At 45.1% G+C, this 21457-nt stretch overlaps 1 protein-coding gene across 1 annotated transcript; it reads right to left on the reverse strand.

The window, feature by feature from the left end:
* Window positions 1-247: 247 nt before the first annotated feature.
* TMCO1 (transmembrane and coiled-coil domains 1) lies at window positions 248-20605 on the reverse strand. The gene is made up of 7 exons (XM_072866909.1): window positions 20452-20605; window positions 19166-19243; window positions 15667-15726; window positions 12023-12069; window positions 11343-11410; window positions 7040-7184; window positions 248-599 (listed from the first exon to the last, which is right to left on the reverse strand). Exons 1-7 carry the CDS (start codon window positions 20519-20521, stop codon window positions 501-503), a joined length of 567 nt encoding a protein of 188 aa, XP_072723010.1. The 5' UTR covers window positions 20522-20605; the 3' UTR covers window positions 248-500.
* Window positions 20606-21457: the final 852 nt, after the last annotated feature.

A 21457-nucleotide genomic window follows, 5' to 3' on the forward strand; every position in this document is an offset into this window, starting at 1 on the left:
CTGGAAGTTTTGCAAAGGGAGAACTAAGCACACCTACTTGCCCAGCTCCCTGCTACACAGGACTATAGCCAGTCTGGCTAAGACAAGAGAGTCACTTCACAGCATGGTCATCCTGAATTTTCCAAATCGTCTACTTTGCAGATCTCACTCTTCATCTGACTTGATTTCCATGCTGTAAACTAAATCAACTGCACTACATCAATGTATTTCTACTTGTCCTACAGCACAATTAAGAGACATCTAAATAAACATGCCCATGCCATTTATTTCTCAGAAACACCAGAAACAAAAGGTCAAGTTATCTTCTGAGAACTCTCTTGGTTTGATGAGCAACCAACTGCTGGTAGAATACTCCAAATGGAAGATGTTTCCAAGACTGTGGCCAATACTGCATAGGCTGTTTTTGGACATGTGAAGCCTGGTGCAGAATCCCATCTTGTTACCTCCCAAAGGCAGTCTTGTGCACTGGTCAGACCTTCCATGAAGGCTGTAACTGTGCTTTAGGAGAACTTCCCTGCCTGAGGCGGCGGGCCAAGGAAGCCCCCTGCTTGCTTGGTGGCAGCCCGGGAAGGAGCAAGACCAAGCATCTTCTGGATGTTCTGCAAAAACAAGAACAGAAGAGCAGGATAGTGTCAGACCATGACGAGGGAGACAAAGAGGAAGAAATCCCAACTCTGCTTACAAGTACAACCTTCCCACTAGTTTCAACAGATTCAGGTTCTCATCATATAGCCTTACCAATCTGGCTACTTTATATTGAGAGATCTACTTTAGATCTCTATCCCTATACATTCAAAAAAGCTTAGCACAGAGCCAGACAACCATCCACAATGGCTACAGTTAGAGCTGGGCCCCTCTCCCCCACCTCAGCAAAAGCCTTCTGATCATTAAATCCACATTTGGGTTGAAGGTTCTTTTCCACCTCCAGCTACACACCACAGTCAGCTGGCAGATACTTCTTTACCGTCTTTGCACATGGGTTCATTTAAAATCAACCTATAATAGTTATCTTTGCAATTTAACTGCAGTGCACACACAGGAGCAGGTTCCTAACCTCTGCTCACAGGCAGAACCAAAGCAGCCCTTGGTTTTCACAAGTTCCAAAAACCACTGTTGATGGCAGCCATCAGAGCCTGAGGGTCTGCAAGCTGGCAAGGAAGGCTCTCTCCTAATGCAGCTGGAATTTGGTTGCCATGTTGCTGACCCAGAGTGCGTGCCAAGTTCAAGTCAGGAGCTTAGGCACAGAATTAACATGAATGCTACTGATGCAGACAGAACAATGGTTCGGTGGAGACATGCAGTATAACAGGACATATGTAGCAAAACCCAAAAACTCATTATTGAGATGACCTCATCTGCATCTGAGCAGGGTGTTTCAGTGGAAAACAACAAACAAGGAAAGAATTAAGAAGCAGAGCCAGGCATTAGCTAAAAATTCACAGCAGAATATTTAAATTTGATGTTTTTCTTGATTTTTGTGAAATTCCTTTTAAATTTTGCAACAGTGAAACTACAAAGAGCTACCAGCTCTTTCAGTTTCATCCTTCACTGTAAATAACTCAAGATGCTGCTCATACAGTGCTGGCAAAACAGGGACATCCGACACAAGGGAAAGAAGAAAACAACTGTGTCCTCCTCATGTCACCAGCTGAGTCCTGGCTATGGAGACAACAAAAGGAAGAAGGAGTATTCTCTTCAAACCTGAGTGTCCTCTCCAAAATAACTGTCAGGACAGGTCAGACAGCAAGGTCATAGAGTTCTTGACCTTTTTGATCATGGAAGGAGAACAAACAAACAAACAAGGTAGACAGAGCTTCATAATTCTACAGTAGATAAATTTAATTAAAAAAAATCAGGAATCATTCCAGGTGGAGGCTATGGAAATGAAGGTTTCAGCCTACACACAAATATAAAAAGTAAAAGGAGGGGAACACTTGAAAAGGAATTGCATCAGGTTTAGTCTGTGGCCTACATAAATCAGCCACCAGTTGATATGCAGCAACTGAATATATATGAGAGCATTTCACTGCAGGAGGCTCCTTCATGTGGTTCCTCTTCTCAAAGCTTCCTTAGTCAAGAGATGGACGGAAAGGAGAAAACAAAAGCAGCTAAGGGACAGATTCAGCAACACCAGAGGGTGCTGCAGAGTCAGCAGCAGGCAGGACCAGAATCCTACCAGCTTTGTACTGGCTCACCCGTGGAGCAGAGTAGAGATCCTCACAGAGCATCCATGGAAGCCAGGAAGTGTGCACTGCCTCCTCCCTGTTCCTTTAAGTATCAAGACAGAGGAGAACTGTGGGGCTAAAGTTCACTCCATCTGCTTGAACGGTTTCAAGAGGAAGAGAGATGACAGCCTGTCTGTATGTGGATTCAAGACTACAGTCACTCTCCAGCATTATCCTTCCATAGTAGTCTCCTCCTTGCTGGGGAAGGCAGCTAGCCTCCTGCACTAGCTGCAAAGCAAGTTTTGCTGGATGGCAATCCTGAACTCTACACAGCTGGAAACAGCAGGGCTGGGGCAAGGTCCAGCAGAAACCTGTCCTGTCTACTGTGCACCACATTGCACGAGAAAGCCTGCAGAGTCTACTTCCAACACAAACAAGACCACCACCTTCAGGAGCAGGGAGGGAAGACTAAGACTTAAGGATCCAAATTCCTCATCTGAACTCTTCTGAACTTTCCTCAAATGACTCCAGGAAGGACAGGAGCTGCTTCTGCTTTTGTCTTCAAACCCAGAAGGGGCCTCAAAGACAAGGCAGCAAGTGGCTCCCCGCCCCAAGATCAGGCCGTGTGGGAAAGTGCACTCCTGGCAATAGGGATAATTGCTGGCGCCCTTTCCCACTGGGAACACATTTCAGAGAGAAGCAGCCTAATCCACAGTTCAGGCATGTGTGAAAAGGAAATTAAGACCAGCAAATGCCTCAGGAACAGCAGCATATTCCTCTTCGCAAACAGCACAGGTGAAGGCTGGGAGCTCAGAAACAGGAGCAGGGACAGAGGATGTAACCCTGACATTATGCCTCCCGCCCAGGCCAGCGGCAGACTTTCCCAGCTGAAACCCAACAGCTCAAGGACCCTAGGAAGGCCTCTGCCAGCAACCCTCCTCTCTCCAAACAGGAAGGCAGGGGGAACTAGGGGACAGGATTTACGTGCCAGGGAGAGCTGGGAACAGCGCAAAGGAAGTTACTCACTGTGAGCTGACTATTTTGGGAGATGCTGGCCAGGTCACAGGCAGCAAGCTTCCCAGTCTGTGTTTGAAGAGTTTATCACCCTCACATGCCTGAGGGCCACATGAAGAGACTGCCTGATACTGCTACTGCCTATCCCACTAATGTCAGTTTAACCACCATCCAGTTAGTCTCCCCACTTATGTACTCCCCTGTATTTCCCTCCAGGTCACATTTTTTTCACACACACCAGAGTTGTTCTACTTCTGAGCTCCACAGGGATGTCTCTCTTCCCTGCCTTTGATCCCTTCACAGGCAGCTCCAGGATTTAAGGGAAGGCTGAGGGATGTATGGTTTCCTTAATTTGTTCAAAACCTGTTCCCTGACTTTTGGAACACCTCCACTCCTTCTCCTCTTGTGTCAGCAGCATCAAGCTAGACACCAACTCCCACATCAGTTCTCCTCCCTTGGGCTAACAGCTGTTTTGAAGCTGACCCAGCGAGACTTCCCCTTTTGCACACAGTAAAACACAAAGGGTCACAAAGCTTCTACCTCTGAGATCATCAAAAGCACCGAAAGCATACCCATAGCATTTTCCTCAAGAAACTGGCTGTTCATGGCTTGGACGGGCATATGCTTCACTGGGTAAAAAAGTGGCTGGATGGCCAGGCCCAAAGAGTTGTGGTGAATGGAGTTAAATCCAGCTGGCAGCCGGTCACAAGTGGTGTTCCCCAGGGCTCAGCACTGGGGCCAGGTTCTGTTTAATATCTTTATCAACAATCTTGACAAGGCGATTGAGTGCACCCTCAGTTAAGTTTGCAGACAACACCAAGTTGGGCAGGAGTGTTGATCTGCTTGAGAGTAGGAAGGCTCTACAGAGGGCCCTGGACAGGCTGGATTGATGGGCCGAGGCCATTTGTGTGAGGTTCAACAAGGCTACATGCCAGGTCCTGCACTTGGGCCACAACAACCCCATGCAGTGCTACAGGCTTGGGGAAGAGTGGCTGGAAAGCTGCCCAGCAGAAAAGGACATGGGGTATTGGTCAACAGCTGACTGAATATAAGCCAGCAGTGTGCCCAGGTGGCCAAGATGGCCAATGGCATCCCGGCTTGTATGAGAAATAGCGTGGCCAGCAGGACTAGAGAAGTGATTGTCCCCCTGTACTTGGCACTGGTGAGGCTGCACCTCGAATACTGTGTTCAGTTTTGGGCCCCTCACTACAAGAAAGACATTGAGGTGCTGGAGTGCACCCAAAGAAGGGCAAGGAAGCTGGTGAAGGGTCTAGAGCACAAGTCTGATGAGGAGCGGCTGAGGGAACTGGGGTTGTTTAGCCTGGAGAAAAGGAGGCTCAGGGGAGACCTTATTGCTCTCTACAACTACCTGAAAAGAGGTTGTAGCAAGGTGGGTGTTGGTCTCTTCTCTCAAGTAAGAAGCGACAGGACAAGAGGAAATGGCCTCAAGTTGCGCCAGGTGAGGTTTAGAGTGGATATTAGGAAAAATTTATTTGCTGAAAGGATTGTCAAGCATTAGAACAGGCTTCCCAGGGAAGGGGTTGAGTGAGCATCCCTGGAGGTATTTAAAAGATGTGTCGATGTGGTGCTTAGGGACATGGTTTAGTGGTGGACTTGGCAGTGCTAGGTTAATGGTTGGACTTGAAAATCTTAAGGGTCTTTTCCAACCTAAATGATTCTATGAAAGCAAGTGTTTGGCACCATTTTAAGCCCTTAATTACTTTCTTCCCTGCTCCCCTAGCCTCTCACAGCCCTTTAAAGTCCTCTTCCTAATGCTGTTATCAGTTCTTTCAAATAGTAATAAAGCCAAGAGCAGGATACCAGCAATCACAGCTTCACTTCCTAGCTTTTGCCCAGACTAATGTGGCTGGTCTCTGCCCTTCCCTCCACATAGCAAGGAGGAAGAAACTGAGCTGCCTAACAGCTGGAGAACTGCAGGTATAGTTAACCACAATCATGTAAATAAGGCAGCACTATGAAGACTGCAATCTAACACTTCAGAGCAAAACCACCCTTCTCCAAAGCAATAAAGTAACTTCCATCCTCCACAGGGCCATCAGCATGAACTCTCAAGAACAAGAGCAATTTTTTTCCAGAATCTCTTGAAAGCCCAACCCACTGCAAACAGCTCAGCATTTCTGCCCAGAACCAGACCGGACCACCACTCAGTTCATGCCATCTACTGATTTCACAATAGGAAACATCAGGAAATGCCCAGGACTAGAACTAACCACAGGAATTATATTTTTGGACAAAGAAAAAAATCCATGGGGGATTTTTCAGCAAGGGAGTTCCCCAATCAGCCCAATGGGTGCAGAAAAATCTTGCTGACAGTGCTATTTAGTTTCATATAATAGTCTGCAACATTGGAAAGAAGGGACTTTCCATGTAACAGGTAACATAGAACAGCACCAGACAAGATTGCCTGAAAGAACAGCATCAGACCACAGCATCACAGGAATCTAGGAAGATGATCCTAATAGCTAAAATGGTCTCATTTCTTTCAAAGCAGCAAACACTGCTCCAGTTACTAGGAAGTGAAACAAGATTTGTTTTGCAGCAAACAGAATAAGGAAGCCCCTGGCCTTTGGTACTCTGAAGCTGGCCCTGCTTGGAGTGAGGGGTGGGCCAGATTACCTCCAGGTGACCCTTTCAACATAAATTATTCTCCAATTCATTATCTGCTTTTGCATAGGAACAGACACAGATCCTTTCAACACAAGCACCCAATACAGAGGGCTATGGAGAATTCGATTCATTAGCATGCACTCTGTGACTAAAGGAACTCTCTGTTAAGCTGCTGCATCAAGCTCATCCAAACTTCTGATAGCAGCTGGCATAACATGTCACTTCCCTTTGCTGATCTGCTAAGTCTTTCTAAGTCCCTTGGCACCCCCTGAGGAAAAGCAACAAGTCGGTCAAGGAGAAAAGCAGAAAGAATTCAGGAAGTGAATCAAAGAAAAAGGAAATATAAATACAGAAGAGCAGCTAGTTGCACCAGCATTCATCCAGCCCCCAGAGTCAACTTATCCCCAGCACTCTCCAGGGAAACTTGGAAAACAAAGTAGACTTCTGGTTGCACTGAGAAGGCCCACTTGTCCTCACCAGTCATTCTGCCACTTAAGCTGCTAGTGAACCTTCCTGAACAGGCACTTCCCTTATCCTCACTGATGCTTCTCTTTACAAAAGATGAGACTAACCAGCTTTGCTGGAGAGCTATGTGTAGCCTATTCTTGGCTTATCATACCAGACCCCCTTTCTGTGTCACATCCCTAACACTGGGAGAGCCTTGACAAAGGTAAAGTTCTTAAGATTCTGAAAAAAAATCAGACAGTCAGCAAAAACAGGAAGGACAAACCCAGAAGAACAGGTTTAACTCTTTCCTCACTTTTCTAGCAAATTTATGGACTGGTTGAACCTTCATAGAACCTCAAGCCACCAAGAAAGTCTCCTCTGAAGATGCTACACTTCTCTTTTCTCATATTACTGTAAAAGTCATAATTACTAAGAAGCAGTACTTAGATTGGCTTCTGATGGATACAATTGCTTGGTATGGCAATCCACAAAGTTATCAGACATAGGCACACAAGGAAGGAACCCATTTCTGCCAACTCCGTCCTAGCACCTTGGTGCAAGTCTCCAGTCAAGTCTTCCAGACTAGTCCAGGATAGTGGCTTTTTTTATGATCCCAACGTAGAATTGCTTTGAATGTGAAGCATAGGAATGTAGGCAAACACAGAAACCACAAACAGATCAGAAGTATTACATGTCAAACTGGACAGCAGTAGTAGACTCCTCTTTATGGATGGATATGTACTTTCCCTGCTCCAAGCATGCAAGAGACACAGCAATGTACTCACCTGTCTGATTGACATTGTGCAGAGAATGTAGAGGAAGATGAAGGAGCAATCAGTGTAATCCTCACCCAGAAGGTTGCGGTGGGAGAGACCTTGGATGTACGAGAGGGGGATAAACGGAAGCTTTGCTACCACTCGGCCATCAAATCTGGGAAAGAGAGCACTGGATCACAACTGGGGACAGTAAGAGAGTCTTCAGCTATAGAAAGTACAAGTGAGCATGTTCAACAGGCCACCAGAGCACATAAGACCACATGGAAGGCTAAAAAGCCATACCGCCTTCTCCAGCCCACCTCTATATACACTACACCAAGGAGGCTAAATACACCTCTCTAAGCCCTCCACACCCAATCATCCACATGGTAAGTAGGCTTTCCTCAATAACAGTTTTGCCATAGTCAGAGCCAAAGTGTTTCATAGTGATTTAAGTGAGCAGCTAGACAAGGTGTTGGTTCATAAAATCTTGGTTGGTGTTTTGCAGTTTACTGGTGCATTTTATTTAAAATTCAAATTCAGAAGATGACTTTCCAGAACAGTCAGCACTTGAATAAAAGACGGATGACTATCACCCTGCTGTATCGTAGTTAATGCAAGAAGATGGACTCTCTGCTTTAAGCAAAAGAGCATTTTTTAAGCAGAGCATAAACCAAAGATACCTTTTCCTCTCCTAGAGCAGCTATACTTCTTAGCACAAGAAGGATCATAAGAAAGCCACCAACAGAATGCTTTTTAATACCAACAGTCTTCTCTGCATTAGCTCCGAAGACAGCAGTGCAGAGGCAGGATGATACCACGTATTCCAAGCAGCCTGTCCTGTTCCTGGAACTCCTCCAGGTCCACATTCCAGGGCATCAGGCAGAGTGTAAATTCTAGCCAGTTTGCAAAGGTTTCTCCCAACCCAGACAGTCGACTCAATCTTTTGAAGTAAGTGTGTATGATGCCTCATCAGCATGTGCATATTTGGATGTTATTTTCCTTGCATGTGCTGATTTTGTAACAGGTGTTTCTTGTTTCAAGAGATCCTAAATGACCCTTCTTTCCTGTGGAGATGCATTCACACAGCTACAGCTCACACACACACCAACTTTGTTTACATCTCACAGGCAGTTTGGCAAAAGAGCTAGGAACGGATGTTTATCTCCCTGTAACATCCCCCAATGGCTTAAAATTCTGCGTTATTCCTGCTGTGAGAGTGACAAGTACTTCAGCAGTAGCACCCTGAGGTACCCGCTTTTAATTCCAGCAGGTTTTCACAGTTACCATGAAGGGGTACTGAAATGCACAACTCAAAGTAAGGCAGAGAATTGATTGCATTAAAAAGTTTCTGACAAGAGAAAATTGAGACACAGAAGCTAATTCCTCTCCCAGGGGAAACCTCATCTGCTTGGAGGCCACCACCACTACAGATCTCACTGCCCTAGCATACCTTTTAAGCCACAACAGTCATTCAGCTGCTTATCTTCAGCACAGCATTCTGCTCTTTGGGTTTAAACCAGCCTTCTTAATACTTGCATATCCTTCCAGCATGGTCCACCCTGCTGCCCCATTACTACTGACACTCTAAGACAGCCAGTCTTCACAGTAATTTCCCTTTTGGCTAAGCTGGCAGAGGTGAGGTACCCAGCCAGAGTAGCAGCATCTGCACAGTACTTGTCCAAAGGGTGGCACATCATGCTACTTCCATGCAATTCCTGCTCCTTTTGTCCCCCAGAGCAATGAACTCATTCAAGAACAGGAAAGGCAAGCAAATAAGACTACAACCATTGCAGGTGTCAGCCACCCTTTTCCTCCTTTTCATACCATACCCACAGCCCCTCCATGGATGACCTGGCAGTAGCAGCTTCCCAGAGGGAGCCTAAGAGCCTCCTGAATTCATAACTAAAGCATTCTCCCACCGAGACAAGCAGCTGCTCTTTATGCTCTGTCAAGAGAATGATAGTACATACATGAGAACCAGCTCCATCAAACCATTCTGTCAGCTTCAAACAGTACAAGTACAACCCACCCAAGCTGCCATTCAGATACAAATGCACTAGCTACCTTGTATGAGACCAGGAGCAAAAATTTAACTACCTAGTCCCAACTGCAAGACAGCTAAATCTTTAGATTTTAATTCAATCACCTCAGCTATTAGGGAAGAAAGCTATTTCAATTTGAACAGTCAGTGGGCTCTCTGGATACTCCTGCTGTTCAGGTTCCCTCTAAAGAAAGAGACAGTTAAAGGGAAGATATGCCAAAAGCTTCATGTCAACTCTGTGGCTTATAGCATGGTCTCTGTGGGCAGGAATCCTCTAAAGAAGAACAAGACAAGTAAACTTGGTGGTCTTAAAGGAGAAGAAACCAATAACTGATTTTTTTGGTTAATATCCACAGAAGGAGGAGCAACACAGGATTTAACCAAAATCAATTCCTTCCTAAAGCTCTTAATGAACTTACAGTCCTGTAACACTTGTCAGTCATGTCATACTCTGAACTGCCTCTTCCCACTCTAGGCAAGTGGGAAGAGTAGGGTGGGGTTTTTTTAGTTTGTTTTTCAGTCTGTTTCAGGGGCAGGGGTGGTGGTGGTGTTTGTATTGCACCCAAGTAGCTAGGCAAGCACTTGAAGGCCTCAGGTGCAGCACTACAAATTCCCCCACAGGCACTGTGTTGCTGGGCACATGACTCACAATGCACCTCCATCCCTGCTCAGGGCTGCAGTGAAATGAGACATCAATGACTCAAGACTGTACCCAAATTTTAAAGTCCTGTAGTGCTGTGTTCCTCTGCTCAGTTGCACAGCATTCCAGAGAATGCTAGATGCTAAAGTCTGACTAAGCTGAATAAATAAAAAGTCCACAGAGTGGCACTTCTGTTATTATGTTACCCCCTGTTTGCAATTTATCCACCCACAGATCTGCAGTAAAATAGCAATTGACTGTATCCTGGGGACTGCCAGCACAGAGGACAAACATTTTGATGCCCAAGAACATAAATTCCTATTTGCAGGACAAGTATATTGCCCAGATATTAAGCAGCCTCCCAAAGGTTATACTAACGATATTCATGTTGTCTTCAGATTTAACAGCCAATGGGCAGTTCACATTTCAAGACTGAATCAAGTTTTAGAAGTCAAGCACAGTCTTTCAGTTTTACATGTCTGAAACAAAGCTGTCTATAGCCATGCAAACCAGCTTGGTCTTTTTTTGGTCTTTTTTAAAAAAACTAGACCTATCCCAAGTCATTTTTAACGCACAGGAAGATTAGAGCCCATGCCTGGACCTATTAGTATCTTGACTCTTGATCACCTTAAGTAAGGCAACAACGAACTCTGCAATTACAGTTCATTTCTAAGGGCAAGGGAGCTGACCCAGTTTTGCTTGCAAGAGCATTCTTTGGTCACACTATTATAGCAAAGCCAAAGAAGCTGAAGACTGTAGCTGCTTGCCTGACATCTACCAAACTTGCCCTTATGAAGATGTTGTGGTTTAGCCCCAGTCGGCAATTAAGTACCACACAGCCACTCGCTCACCCTCCCCGCTCCTGGTGGGATGAGGGAGAGAATCACAAGAGCAAAAGAAAGAAAACTCGTGGGTTGAGATAAGAACAGTTTAATTGGAACAAAAAAATAATAAATTGTAATGAGAAGGAAAACAACAAGAGAGCAAGAGAGGAACAAAACCCAGGAAAAAACAAACAAGTGATACAACCACTCACCACCCGCTGACCAATGCCCAGCCAGTCCCCGAGCAGTGATCACTACTCCCTGGCCAACTCCCCCCAATTTATATATGGAACATGACATCATATGGTATGGGATAGCCCTTTGGCCAGTCTGAATCAACTATCTTGGCTGTGCCCCCTCCCAGCTTCTTGTGCACCTGGCAGAGCATGGGACCCTGAAAAGTCCTTGACTAATGTAAACATTACTTAGCAACAACTAAAACATCAGTGTGTTATCAACATTATTCTCATCCTAAATCCAAAACACAGCAGTATACCAGCTACTAGGAAGAAAATTAACTCTATCCCAGCCGAAACCAGGACAGAAGATGTTCCCAAGCAGAAAGGATGTTAGTGTTAGAGTTGTCTAGATTGAATGCAATTTGTTCAATTCGATTGCATTCAGCATACAGTGTTCCCTCTTGAGCAGAACATGCATGTGGTGACCAAACAACCGCACCTTCTTATGAAATATTGATCCATTTTATACAGATTAGTTATGGTTCTTGGATGGACTCTGTCACTATAACACTTCATGTAATAGAGGGAAGGTGGCAAATATATTCACCATGAAAGTTTAAGAAAAATCCAGAAAGTTGATACTTACATGGAGTTAAACATTCCCATCAAGGCAGTGAAGCAGAAGCCAATGGCAAACATGGATTTCATCCGAACCTGCAAACAGAAAGGTCAGAGATAAAACAGGCCTACACTGAGGGATTATGCACTCACATCCTTAAGAACAGGCTTTGTACAGCTTCACTGGAATCTAGAAGGAAAAAAGATGATCCAGAAGGCCAGAGGGATTGTAAACATGAGTGGAGAACTCCCAAAGAGTAGTTTGGTCAACAGCTGGGTACAAAGGCAGCCACAGAGTAGACCACTGATGTGAAGAGCTGCTTCAGGGGGGTTGGGGGTGGGGGGGAAGTGCTCAAGAACTGTCCTGTTACCTTCCACAGGTTGTTTTTTTTTTCCTTAAGCCTATACAACCAATCAGCCAGGGATCATTATGAAGACAGGACTTACAAGAGGAAGTCAGACAAATTAATTGTACTTTGAAAATATCATGGAGACTTACAAAGATGAAAATAGCTAAGGCTGGGCATGAGATGAGGCAGTAACTGCTGGAGAACTCTGTGGCTCCTACTAAAATCTGTAGCTATTAGAGACAGTCCAGAAGGACCTTTCAGGAGGAAAAGCCGCTATGTCTGCCAATTGAACAAAGTCTTTCTGTTGGAAAGCTGACTGAAATCTTCAGCAGTTGGGAACTGGCTTTAATTTTCTTACCATTGACAAGTCTCTGTTGTTATTCTTCAGTTTCTCTTCTTGTCTCTCTGGAAAGAGAAAAACAACAACAGTCATAATCAGTTATACCAACCTAGAAACCAGAGTGTTTTCATTTCCAGGAAGACTTAACCTTCTTGGCTCTCCAAACAAATAACACTTCCAAAACCAACTCCAGCTCTCTATGCCAGACAGTAGAAAGTGAAAAACTGTACATAGCCAACTGCTTCTCCATCACAGGAACATGCAGCAAAGCAGGCACAAAAGAAGAGGCGGCTAGAATCACACATTCAGCACTTCTGAAAGAAATGCACATAATGTCAAATTTGCTAACTCAACCAACTAACACAGTAGCATGAACAGTGTGGCCAGAAAACAGACAGTGCCTTTATATCACACTTCCAAAAGACAGCAGTCTCAATTTTCCGCACACCAGGCTCACCATTATAAATACATTATATAAGAAAAGATTTAATTTTGGAGGTGTCAGAAGGGACTCCGAAACCGTACACAGAGCCAGGAGCTGCACCTCAGCAAGGCTAACATCCTGCTGGTCTTAGTAATGACTTTTGGACCTTTGTTACACCTAAAAGATTCTCCAAAGAGGAAAGATACTTTCTACATGAATTTCAGTAATGTGTGTATTGCTATGCTTTGCAGAGTATACTTTAAAATACTAGTTTGGAAATTTAGTCTGTCCTTAAGTCACCACAAACTTCAAAGATGCACAGTTTTCTGAGAGGGCATTTTCCATGCCCCTCATTGGAGGACTGCTCTGCTTGAGCATTATCCACCACCTGTAACCTTTCTTGTCCCACATCCCCATTGTCCCTTGTCCACTATGCTCCTCTCAGACTGAGGATCCAGAGGGGCAGCCAAGGCTTGGAAGCAACACCTAGCTGAAGTAAGGATGTGGATGATGAAGAAACATCCAGTGAACAGTGTGAGTGAAGAGACGGGGGATGCAGAAGGACTGTCAAGGGCTATCCAGCATGTGAGTTGTGCAGTGGATCCCTGCTTAAGTTTCAGTACAAAAGGCCCACAGCACAGAAGCTCAACAGTTATCTTTCAAGCCCCTGCTAAATACAGGGACTCACAATAAGCATTATGAAAAGCAATAGCAACACCCCTATCCAATTTCTTAGAATCCTCAATGCAATTTTCAGTTGCTCCTAACTACAAACTATCCACTCTGGCAGGAGCTTTCCAGACACCTGCTTCCTGGCCCAGGTGGAGAGTTTTGTTCTGGGACATTTCAGCAACCACAGGCCAGCTCTTTAGGAATCACATTTGGCACAAATACTTGTTTTTTCCCTCTGATACAAAACTAACCACCTATTTAGATGGGCTAAAGGTTACATAGGGATAAAGAATACAGCCCTGATCCCCCAATATACCTGACCTGTTTCTCACCCATTTCTACAAATTCAAAACAAACAGACTCTGGGTGTCCTACCACCTTACATAAGTGGCCTACTCCTGCTCAAGTCATACATAAGCAGCCTTTAAGTACTTTGCTATCAGCTGGGTAGAGGCACAGAGAAAGAGGACTAGGTCAACAAACAGCACCCTGGAGTCCAAAATCTTCTTATTCTGCTCATTGGAACACAAACCATAAGGATACAAGGATACAGCAACAATCTTATTTGCCAGTGTTGGGGTTTTTTTGTTTTGTTTTTTGTTTGGTTTTGTTTTGCTGTCTATCCAGCACTCATGTGGACTCCTGGGAACGTCACTGTCTTTTCTTCTAGGGGCACATGGAAGCAGAAAGCAGTAGCAAAGTTTAAGCTAATGAACACGCTCCTTAAGCTGAAATGACAGAAGGCTGCACCATAATATTAAAGGTGTCCTGTTCCAGCAGTGTGAAAGGTGATTTAGACACAACATGACTGAAGTTGGTTCACTTTACACTTAAAAATAAAATGTTTGATAAGTAAGAAACACCAAATTAAGCCTTCCCATGCAACTTTCACCCTACCTCCTTGTGCACATGCATGATTCATCCCTTACGTAACCAAGTAATATCATACACATACCTCCTGTCTTATTCTGTGCACAAAACAGATGGCGACTGAGGCAGGTCTGTACCATGGCTGTGACTTATCTGTAAAGTCTCAGCTCTTTTTTTTTTTTTTTTTAAACTAGAATGGTAGAATTTAAAGGAACTCCAGCACAAGTAAATTTGCTGCTACAACAATGCTACATCTTGCAGAATGATTTGACATCCAGTAAGTTACTGGGATCAGAGATTTCAAAAGCAGTTAACAGCTGAGAGTCATTTTCTGGATGTCCAGCTTGACATTTAGGGACAAATTTTTCAGAAACACTAAGAATTCAGCTTTGCCTGAAAACAAGTGAGACTGAAGTTATGCAGCACTTGCAAAAAAAAAAAAAATCAGTCTCAGTATCTTAGGCTTGGCCAGCAAGCATCACAGCAAACAAAATCAGTGGTCATTTCCTAAATTCTGTTCTTAGTCCCTTTGTGCTTTGTTTTTCATTTGCAAAACAAGATTATTTCAGTGTATAAAAAAAATCTGAATTCCTCAGATTCTACTGTTTATTAGTTTAGTCCAAGCACAAGTAAAATATTCTCTGCTAGGAACATAGCTTAGATGGTGCCCTGCAAAAAAGTCATTGCCACACATTCAAAAGTGACCATATGTAACAACAGCATGTAAGATTAAAAAATTGCTTTATCCACCAAATAGTATTCATCCCATGCATGGATTATTCAAGATTAAGAACTGAAAATGCACAAGAAGAATTTTGGCCCCTGTCCCTTCAAGAGTCTAGTGATAACAGGTTTTACACCTAGGGAAAACTGTTTGAAGATATGTTTATAATTATTCCCAAGCTTTGTACAGATCAAATGACTAATCCAGCTACCTGGTGTTACAGAGGAATGAGGAAACCACCTCCCAGGAGCTCTCAGAAATGTTCCTGACACAATTTCTGTAATCATTTAACTGAGCTTTGCTGCACGTTTTACTTTAGAGTCCTGCACATAACAGAACTTTCTAAGGCTCATGTCCATTAAACATCTACCACATTGTTCTTGCATAGTTCAGTACTTCAAGAGTCACCTTTACGCAGAAAGATTTACACTTACTGACAATGAAAAAGAATGGAAAACTAAAACTCTACTTGAAATTGAGCAAAACTAATTTAATCAAACTTGAAATAAATCTAAGCATAGTTAGAGTTAACATGCAAACACCTTCAGCTCTGAAGTGTTCAAATGAGAAAAAAAATAAAAGATCCCAAAATCACGATCATATAGCCATACAGCTATTGCAAGCTGACAGTGCACTGCAGCAAACAGCTTTGACAACAGAAGTTAATAAGTCATGGATATAAAGGCTCAAATCAGAGAGAAGGACAACCAGGTCAGCAAGAAGTGCTGCTCCTCGCAGTGATTCTGCCCTTCTCTGCATTTGACCATCTCTGCATAAAACCATCAGGAGGCTAGATGTCTCCCATCTTGGAAAAGTAAGGCAAAAGTGTTCATATTCCAGTCATCAAGCCAAGAATCAGCTCTAGTACCACTTTAAATAAATAGTTTTGAAAGGAAGGAAAAGGTAATCACTTCTATAAGTTTCTCAACCTTCCCTCATTCTTGGGGCACCACACTCCTCTCCCAGTCTTACCTATTTTCTTTTTCTGCTGGCGGCCTGCTGATTCAGTTATTGTTTCCTTCTTCTTTTCCACTGCCAAGTGAAAAGAAAGATATTCCATCATTTCTGCATAGGGATACCACCACCCCTTTTCCACACACCAAACAAAACATTTTATTCCTTTAGAGAACAGGGGCACAAAAGGAAGCTAGGTATAACTAAGAACATATTCAGAATCAACAAGTTAAACCACCAAGGCTGACTCCACCAAACACTTAACAATAAAAAAAGTTCAAAACCCTGAATGAGATATCAGAATATTTAAAGGGTTAATTTCAAACTTTGTCAAGAGCCCATTACATTGTTAACTGAGCAGTCTGGGGACAATTTTGGCTCAAATGACCCTTGCTGATTTGTCATTAGTACTAGACAGTACTTTTGATTCAGCAAGTGTAATGAAAAGAGCTTTGTGGCAAGCTCTGTTCCCGATTATCTGCTGTGGGAAGCAGAATACAGGAAAGCCTGTGTTCTCGTACATCCCTTCTTCACAGGCAGGCATTCTCAGGGGAAATGCTGTCCAAGCAGTCAGCCAGAGCCTCTCCATTCTTCAATTAATTAGTACTGAAGCATTTACAATATTTTAAAGTTGGAGCCTAAGCTCAAAGTTACCAAGACCCCAAATCAGACACTCACCAAGCATCTGCAAACAACTACCACTGCAGAAAAAAAGGCTAACACAAAGCCAGCATAGTGAACTTATAACACAGTAAATGGGCTGCTCATCTGCAAACGCCCTTCTGCTGACAGCAAGAAGAGCTTTTCCAGAAAGTAAGAGACATTTTAACTATAAAACCTATAACAAGAGTACAAGAATTGAGGATAAAACATGGCTATGGTCTAACAACAGATAGCAACTCTTTATTACTCTAAACTCTATGTATCTGTACCACATCTACTCTACCAACAAATAGACTTGGCTCCTTGTTAGTTCACAGAACCAGCTTAGAGACCTGAGCATTAGGACTCTTCTCCCATAGGAAGTACAAGCTGAGCACAGCTCTAGCCTTTATTTCAAAGCACAGGTGAAAAAGAGCCAGCCTTTAAAGTCACACTAGCTTTTGTAGTGTTGGCTTCTGAAATGCCTGTGATATGCAGAGTCAGTCACAACCACTAGGAAAACCACACTAGCCCAGACAAGATACCTAAACATCATCTCATCCATCGTAATGTAGTAAGACACAATTGTTTTTTCCAAAGAACAAGCATACTTCTGATGGGCAGGCTAGTACAAGGGGGAAAAAAAAGGGAAGTCTGCTCAGAGGGAATGCTGAAAGGAGGCACCAGATGACACAACACAGCCAGTGCTCACAGAATGCTCTCTCCATAACCCTCCTTATGCCAAATCCAGCTGGGGGATCCTCATCAGTCCATCCTAACCCTAGTCCACATAACCCCATGGCCCCCAACTCTAAACCCAACTGGAGAACACTTTGACTCTTTTCAGGCCTACCTATTGCTCCCAGCCCTAACAAGAGGGCTCTTCCAGACCTCAGCTTCACTCTAGACAGCACTACTAAGCCTTATGCCAACCCTGAGGAACTCTCCAGCTCTACTTCCCTCATGGTTTGAGCAGAACAAATAACTGTCAGGCAGTCTCACAAGCCTATCTGGGGGACCATACATGACACAACACAGAAGCAAGTCTACAGATAGCCTTCAGCCTTGCAAATTTACCACTACATTTACCCCAGAACACTTACTATAACCTCTGCAGCAGTCTCAGACAATGCTGTGCCTCTCAACAGAAAGGAGGATAGGAAGAGATGAAACTAAGGACTGAGTAACAATGTCTGCTCAAGCACACTACTTGGCCCATTTGTTTTTGCAAATCCTAAGGACTGCTTGGACTCTCATGGGAGAGCTTAAAGATCTCAAATGTGTTTTTTCCTGTTTCAGATGTGTTAGATAACAGTTGAAAGGTGTGGCTCAAGTGGTCTACTTTGCAAATTGTCTGTAAACCATCAGGTCAGCCAGCTGTCCTTAGCATGGGGGGGGGGGGGGGGAAGCAAAGCTGAATTTTTAGTGACTCCTTATTTGGTTTTACTTTTTTTTTGTTGGGTGTGGGGAAATCAAACAAGGAGGAAAGAAACTAATTGAGATACATGAACCTCACATCTTTCCCCTTCACAGATTATAGCCTAGATACCAGAACTATAAAAACAAACAGCATTAAACTCTTACAGCAATCATTAAGCCCCAGAGATTAAGCCCTGCTGACTGCTTTCAGAGTTCCACAGCACAAACACACTAGGACATTAAGTTTTCAGCTGGGTTTCAACTACTTCTCTAACTTGCTCTTCTGGGGCTGATTCTACCCTACACATTTTTGTCAGCCAAGCAGGATTAAAGTGAGGCAGGCAGAGATGCAATCCCCATCTGATACTGCTGTGATGACAAAAGCCCGTAATTTAGGAGCTGTGACAGAAGCATGACTATACTTCAACTCTTCAGTTTATTTTGCCCAGGGGAAGGCTGGAATAAGCTAGGCTGGAAAGAGCATGCTTTGATAATATTGTTCTCTCACGCACTCAGAGCACTGACATCATGGTGAAATATTTTTAAGGTAAAACCAGCTCAGGTTTGGCCCCAGTTGTTGCATGCTGTCTCTTACTGCTGCAACTTGTGTAGGGTGCACACAGTTGAGTTTGAAAGGTCAGCTGAATTTCTCCTCTGCTCCTTGGTTTCTGATACAGACAGGTCCCTTGAAACACTCCATGGTCAGACCCTCCTGTTTACCATTCCTCTTAATATCCGATGCATATCTTCTGAGTGCTCACCCTCAGCTCCCTTTTCCCTTCCTCCCTTCATCCTTTGTTAAACCCCTCCCAGGCCTCTCAGATCTCCTCTCTATGGAATTGACCTGGGACTTTTTTCCTAATCAATTCTATCTGTTTCCAGTTATATGAGCTGATAGCTCAGACCTTTCTATTATGGCTTTGTCTTTACTCAACCCCCACCATTAATCATCACTTTTAATCTTTACATATAATGGTTTCCTCTCATGGTATTCATTATTCAACCCTAGTTGTTTCTTGCTACAGATCTCCAATTCTCCACTGCCCTTGACAAGCAGAAACTGCATCTTTGAACTTGTTTCAGGCATCTAAAGCAGTCTTCGTATACAGACACTAGCTACTCTTGTTCAGAAAAAAAGATGCCAGTAGTGATCTCTTACGCCCTCCTGTCCTCCATTAAGAGGAGGGGGAATTCAGACAACGCAACAGGTCTTTGTACTAACCTTCCCTCCAGCAAAAGACAAGAATTAAGGACAGAAATGAATGCCCTCAGTACAGATTTGTGTAACTTGTAAAATTAGGTTCCTATGAAATCCAAGCTGAAGAAAGTTCTCTCCCTCAGCAAAAGAGACAGCAGGAATTTCTCAGAGCACAGACTCTATTCAGTTTGACATCTGCTAAAGCATGATATAACAAGAACAGCAAGACACGTTCTCTAATGTGTGAAGAGTACTTACATTTCTTGCTCTGTTTTTCCACTTCAGCCTTTAATCTCTTGTATTTGTCTGTTCGGTATACCAGCACCCAAGTTATACCTGAAACAAATACTCAGCAAGTAACTAGAGAAGTAGAGACCTCTTGCAATAACAGGAATACAAGTTAGCAAATACATATGCAAAAGATACACATCACATCTACAAAACCACATTATAATACGGCAAAGGTACCACAAATCACCAGAAAGCTATTATCATCACTTTCCTTCAAATTCCCTTCTCAACTTCCATGTAGCAATGGTGCCTATAAAATAAATGTCTTTAGAAGTTACAACAGGACTGTGCTACTGAGACCCAGGGATCACCAGCTGCAGAGAAAGGAACCCTGTAGATGCTTCTGAGGTCAACAAAGCTTTGTGCTGTGAAAGGCAACAGGTGCGTACACTATCTAACCCGAAATGCAATGCAGTAGGGCTCCTAGAAAGCAAATATCATATTCCACCTGGGACCCTCCCTGCCCTTGAATGCCCAAAGACAGTGTCTTGCAGCTCTGGTATGAAGGAGATTTTTGGAATACAGCTCAGCGTAAAGAAAAGGGAGCAGCCTCCGACTTTGACTACCCCAAAAGATATCTATCCAACCCATCTTTTAAAAGCTGCACATATTTCAACATCCTACCATTTAAAAAGTCTTTTCAAACAACCAAAGTCAACATAACTGCAAGTTCAGGCGATTTCTTCACATCCTTCCCACAAGAGCTACAGAAAGCCACCAGCGTCCTCTTTCAGGCACACTGGAAACCGTTAGCCCACCCTCCCATAGCCTTCCTCCTTCTAGACCAAACAAGCCCAATTCCCACCACTTTGCATCTGAGGTCAGTTTTGTTTAAGAGTTATTCACTGCTGCCCTCCGGGGTGCCGACACCCTGCCTATACCGGCCTCCAAGCACCAGGCCTCAGGTGGCCCTGAGTAACTGAACCTCATTTCACCCCCTCACTGTCCCGCTTTCCCCCCGACACATGCTCTCCCGTCCGTTCCGCCCACCCTCCCCAGTGACCCCAATCCCGCCCTTTAAACCGCTCCCTCCCAGCGCTCAGGAGCGACGCGGCACAGGCAAGGAGCAGCAGCCTCCTGCCAGCCCCCCCCGAGCCGCTCCGGGCCCTCCCCATGCCTCCCGCGGACGGCACCACCGGGCCAGGACCGACCCCAAAGGCCTCCCCGCTCCGTCAGCGCCCAGCCGGGACAGGCCCCACCGGCCCGCTGAGGGAGCGACGCCACAACCCGCCCCGCGACGGGCCGGCACTCACCCTCGGCCAGCAACGCGGTGCACACGGAGATGAAGACGATAAGGAGAGTATCGGCAAACATAGTGCTCATGATGGTGCCACCCCCTCCCCCCCGCCCCGGTAACGCCGCCGCGCTCCCGGAAATAGACCCCGCCACCCGGAAGCTACCGGGGTCGCGTCGCCTAGCAACAACCGGAAACGAGCGCTCGCGCTTCCGGGAGACGACGCCGGCCAATCGACGCGGCGCTGGCAGCGAAGCCACAGGAAGAGGGAGGGGCGGGGAAAGCGCGAGCAGGCGCTGCTCTGATTGGGCGAGGTGGCTGTCAATGCTGGCGGCGGGGTACCGCTCCTCTCGCTGGCCTCGAGGAGCGCGGCCTGGTGCCACTGCACAGCTTGTCATGGCGGCGGGGGTGCTCGTCCCCGAGCACGGCTCTCTTTGGGGAGCGGAGCCGGGACCAGGCGCTATCCCTGCGGCCGGGAGGGAGGCCGTCCGCCTTCCCCAGCACCCCCCGAGTCCCACACACCTGGTTCTGGTAGTGCCCAGGCCCTGCGCAGGGCCCATGTGGGGTTCCTGCTGCCAGCGCTGCCCTCGCAGCGTCTGCTGGGCCGTGGTGCCCCACATGGCTCCCTCCGAGCCGCTCCGAGGCCGTTGCCAGGGGAAGATGCTCAGGGCATTTGCTTTTGTTCAGCGTTCCTGCCACAGCAAGGGGTTGTATAGAGCAACCTTCCCGGTTTCTAAAATTGTGCCCTGGGTTAATTTGCCAATGGCATGAATATCCTGTTAGCGCATAGTGGTGGGAAGCATTTTCTGGGGTCAAATATTTACAGATACTGTTGCCTGCCCTTTATCGGGCTTCTGGCCTGTTGCTGGCCTGTTCCCTTCTCGTACAGCCAGCAGCGCAGTGCTGCGTTCAGCAATTCAAAGGGCTGGAAGCATGGAAGTAAATCTTACATTGCTGTGCGTGTGTAAGATTCGCAGATGGGATGAGACTAAGAAGAATGCTAACAAGGACAGTGAAATAATGGC

This window comes from Ciconia boyciana, chromosome 7 (assembly GCF_034638445.1).
Source record: "Ciconia boyciana chromosome 7, ASM3463844v1, whole genome shotgun sequence".
Lineage (NCBI taxonomy): Eukaryota > Metazoa > Chordata > Aves > Ciconiiformes > Ciconiidae > Ciconia > Ciconia boyciana.

Bases quoted from the DNA above. Each gene is read 5' to 3' on its own strand.
- TMCO1 (XM_072866909.1), bottom strand. From the start codon at position 20,521: ATGAGCACTATGTTTGCCGATACTCTCCTTATCGTCTTCATCTCCGTG. The intron at 15,727-19,165 runs GTAAGTACTCTT...TTCACTTGGCAG, and splicing joins GGAAAAACAGAGCAAGAAAT to TGGAAAAGAAGAAGGAAACA. The intron at 600-7,039 runs GTGAGTACATTG...TTGTTTTTGCAG, and splicing joins GCACAATGTCAATCAGACAG to AACATCCAGAAGATGCTTGG.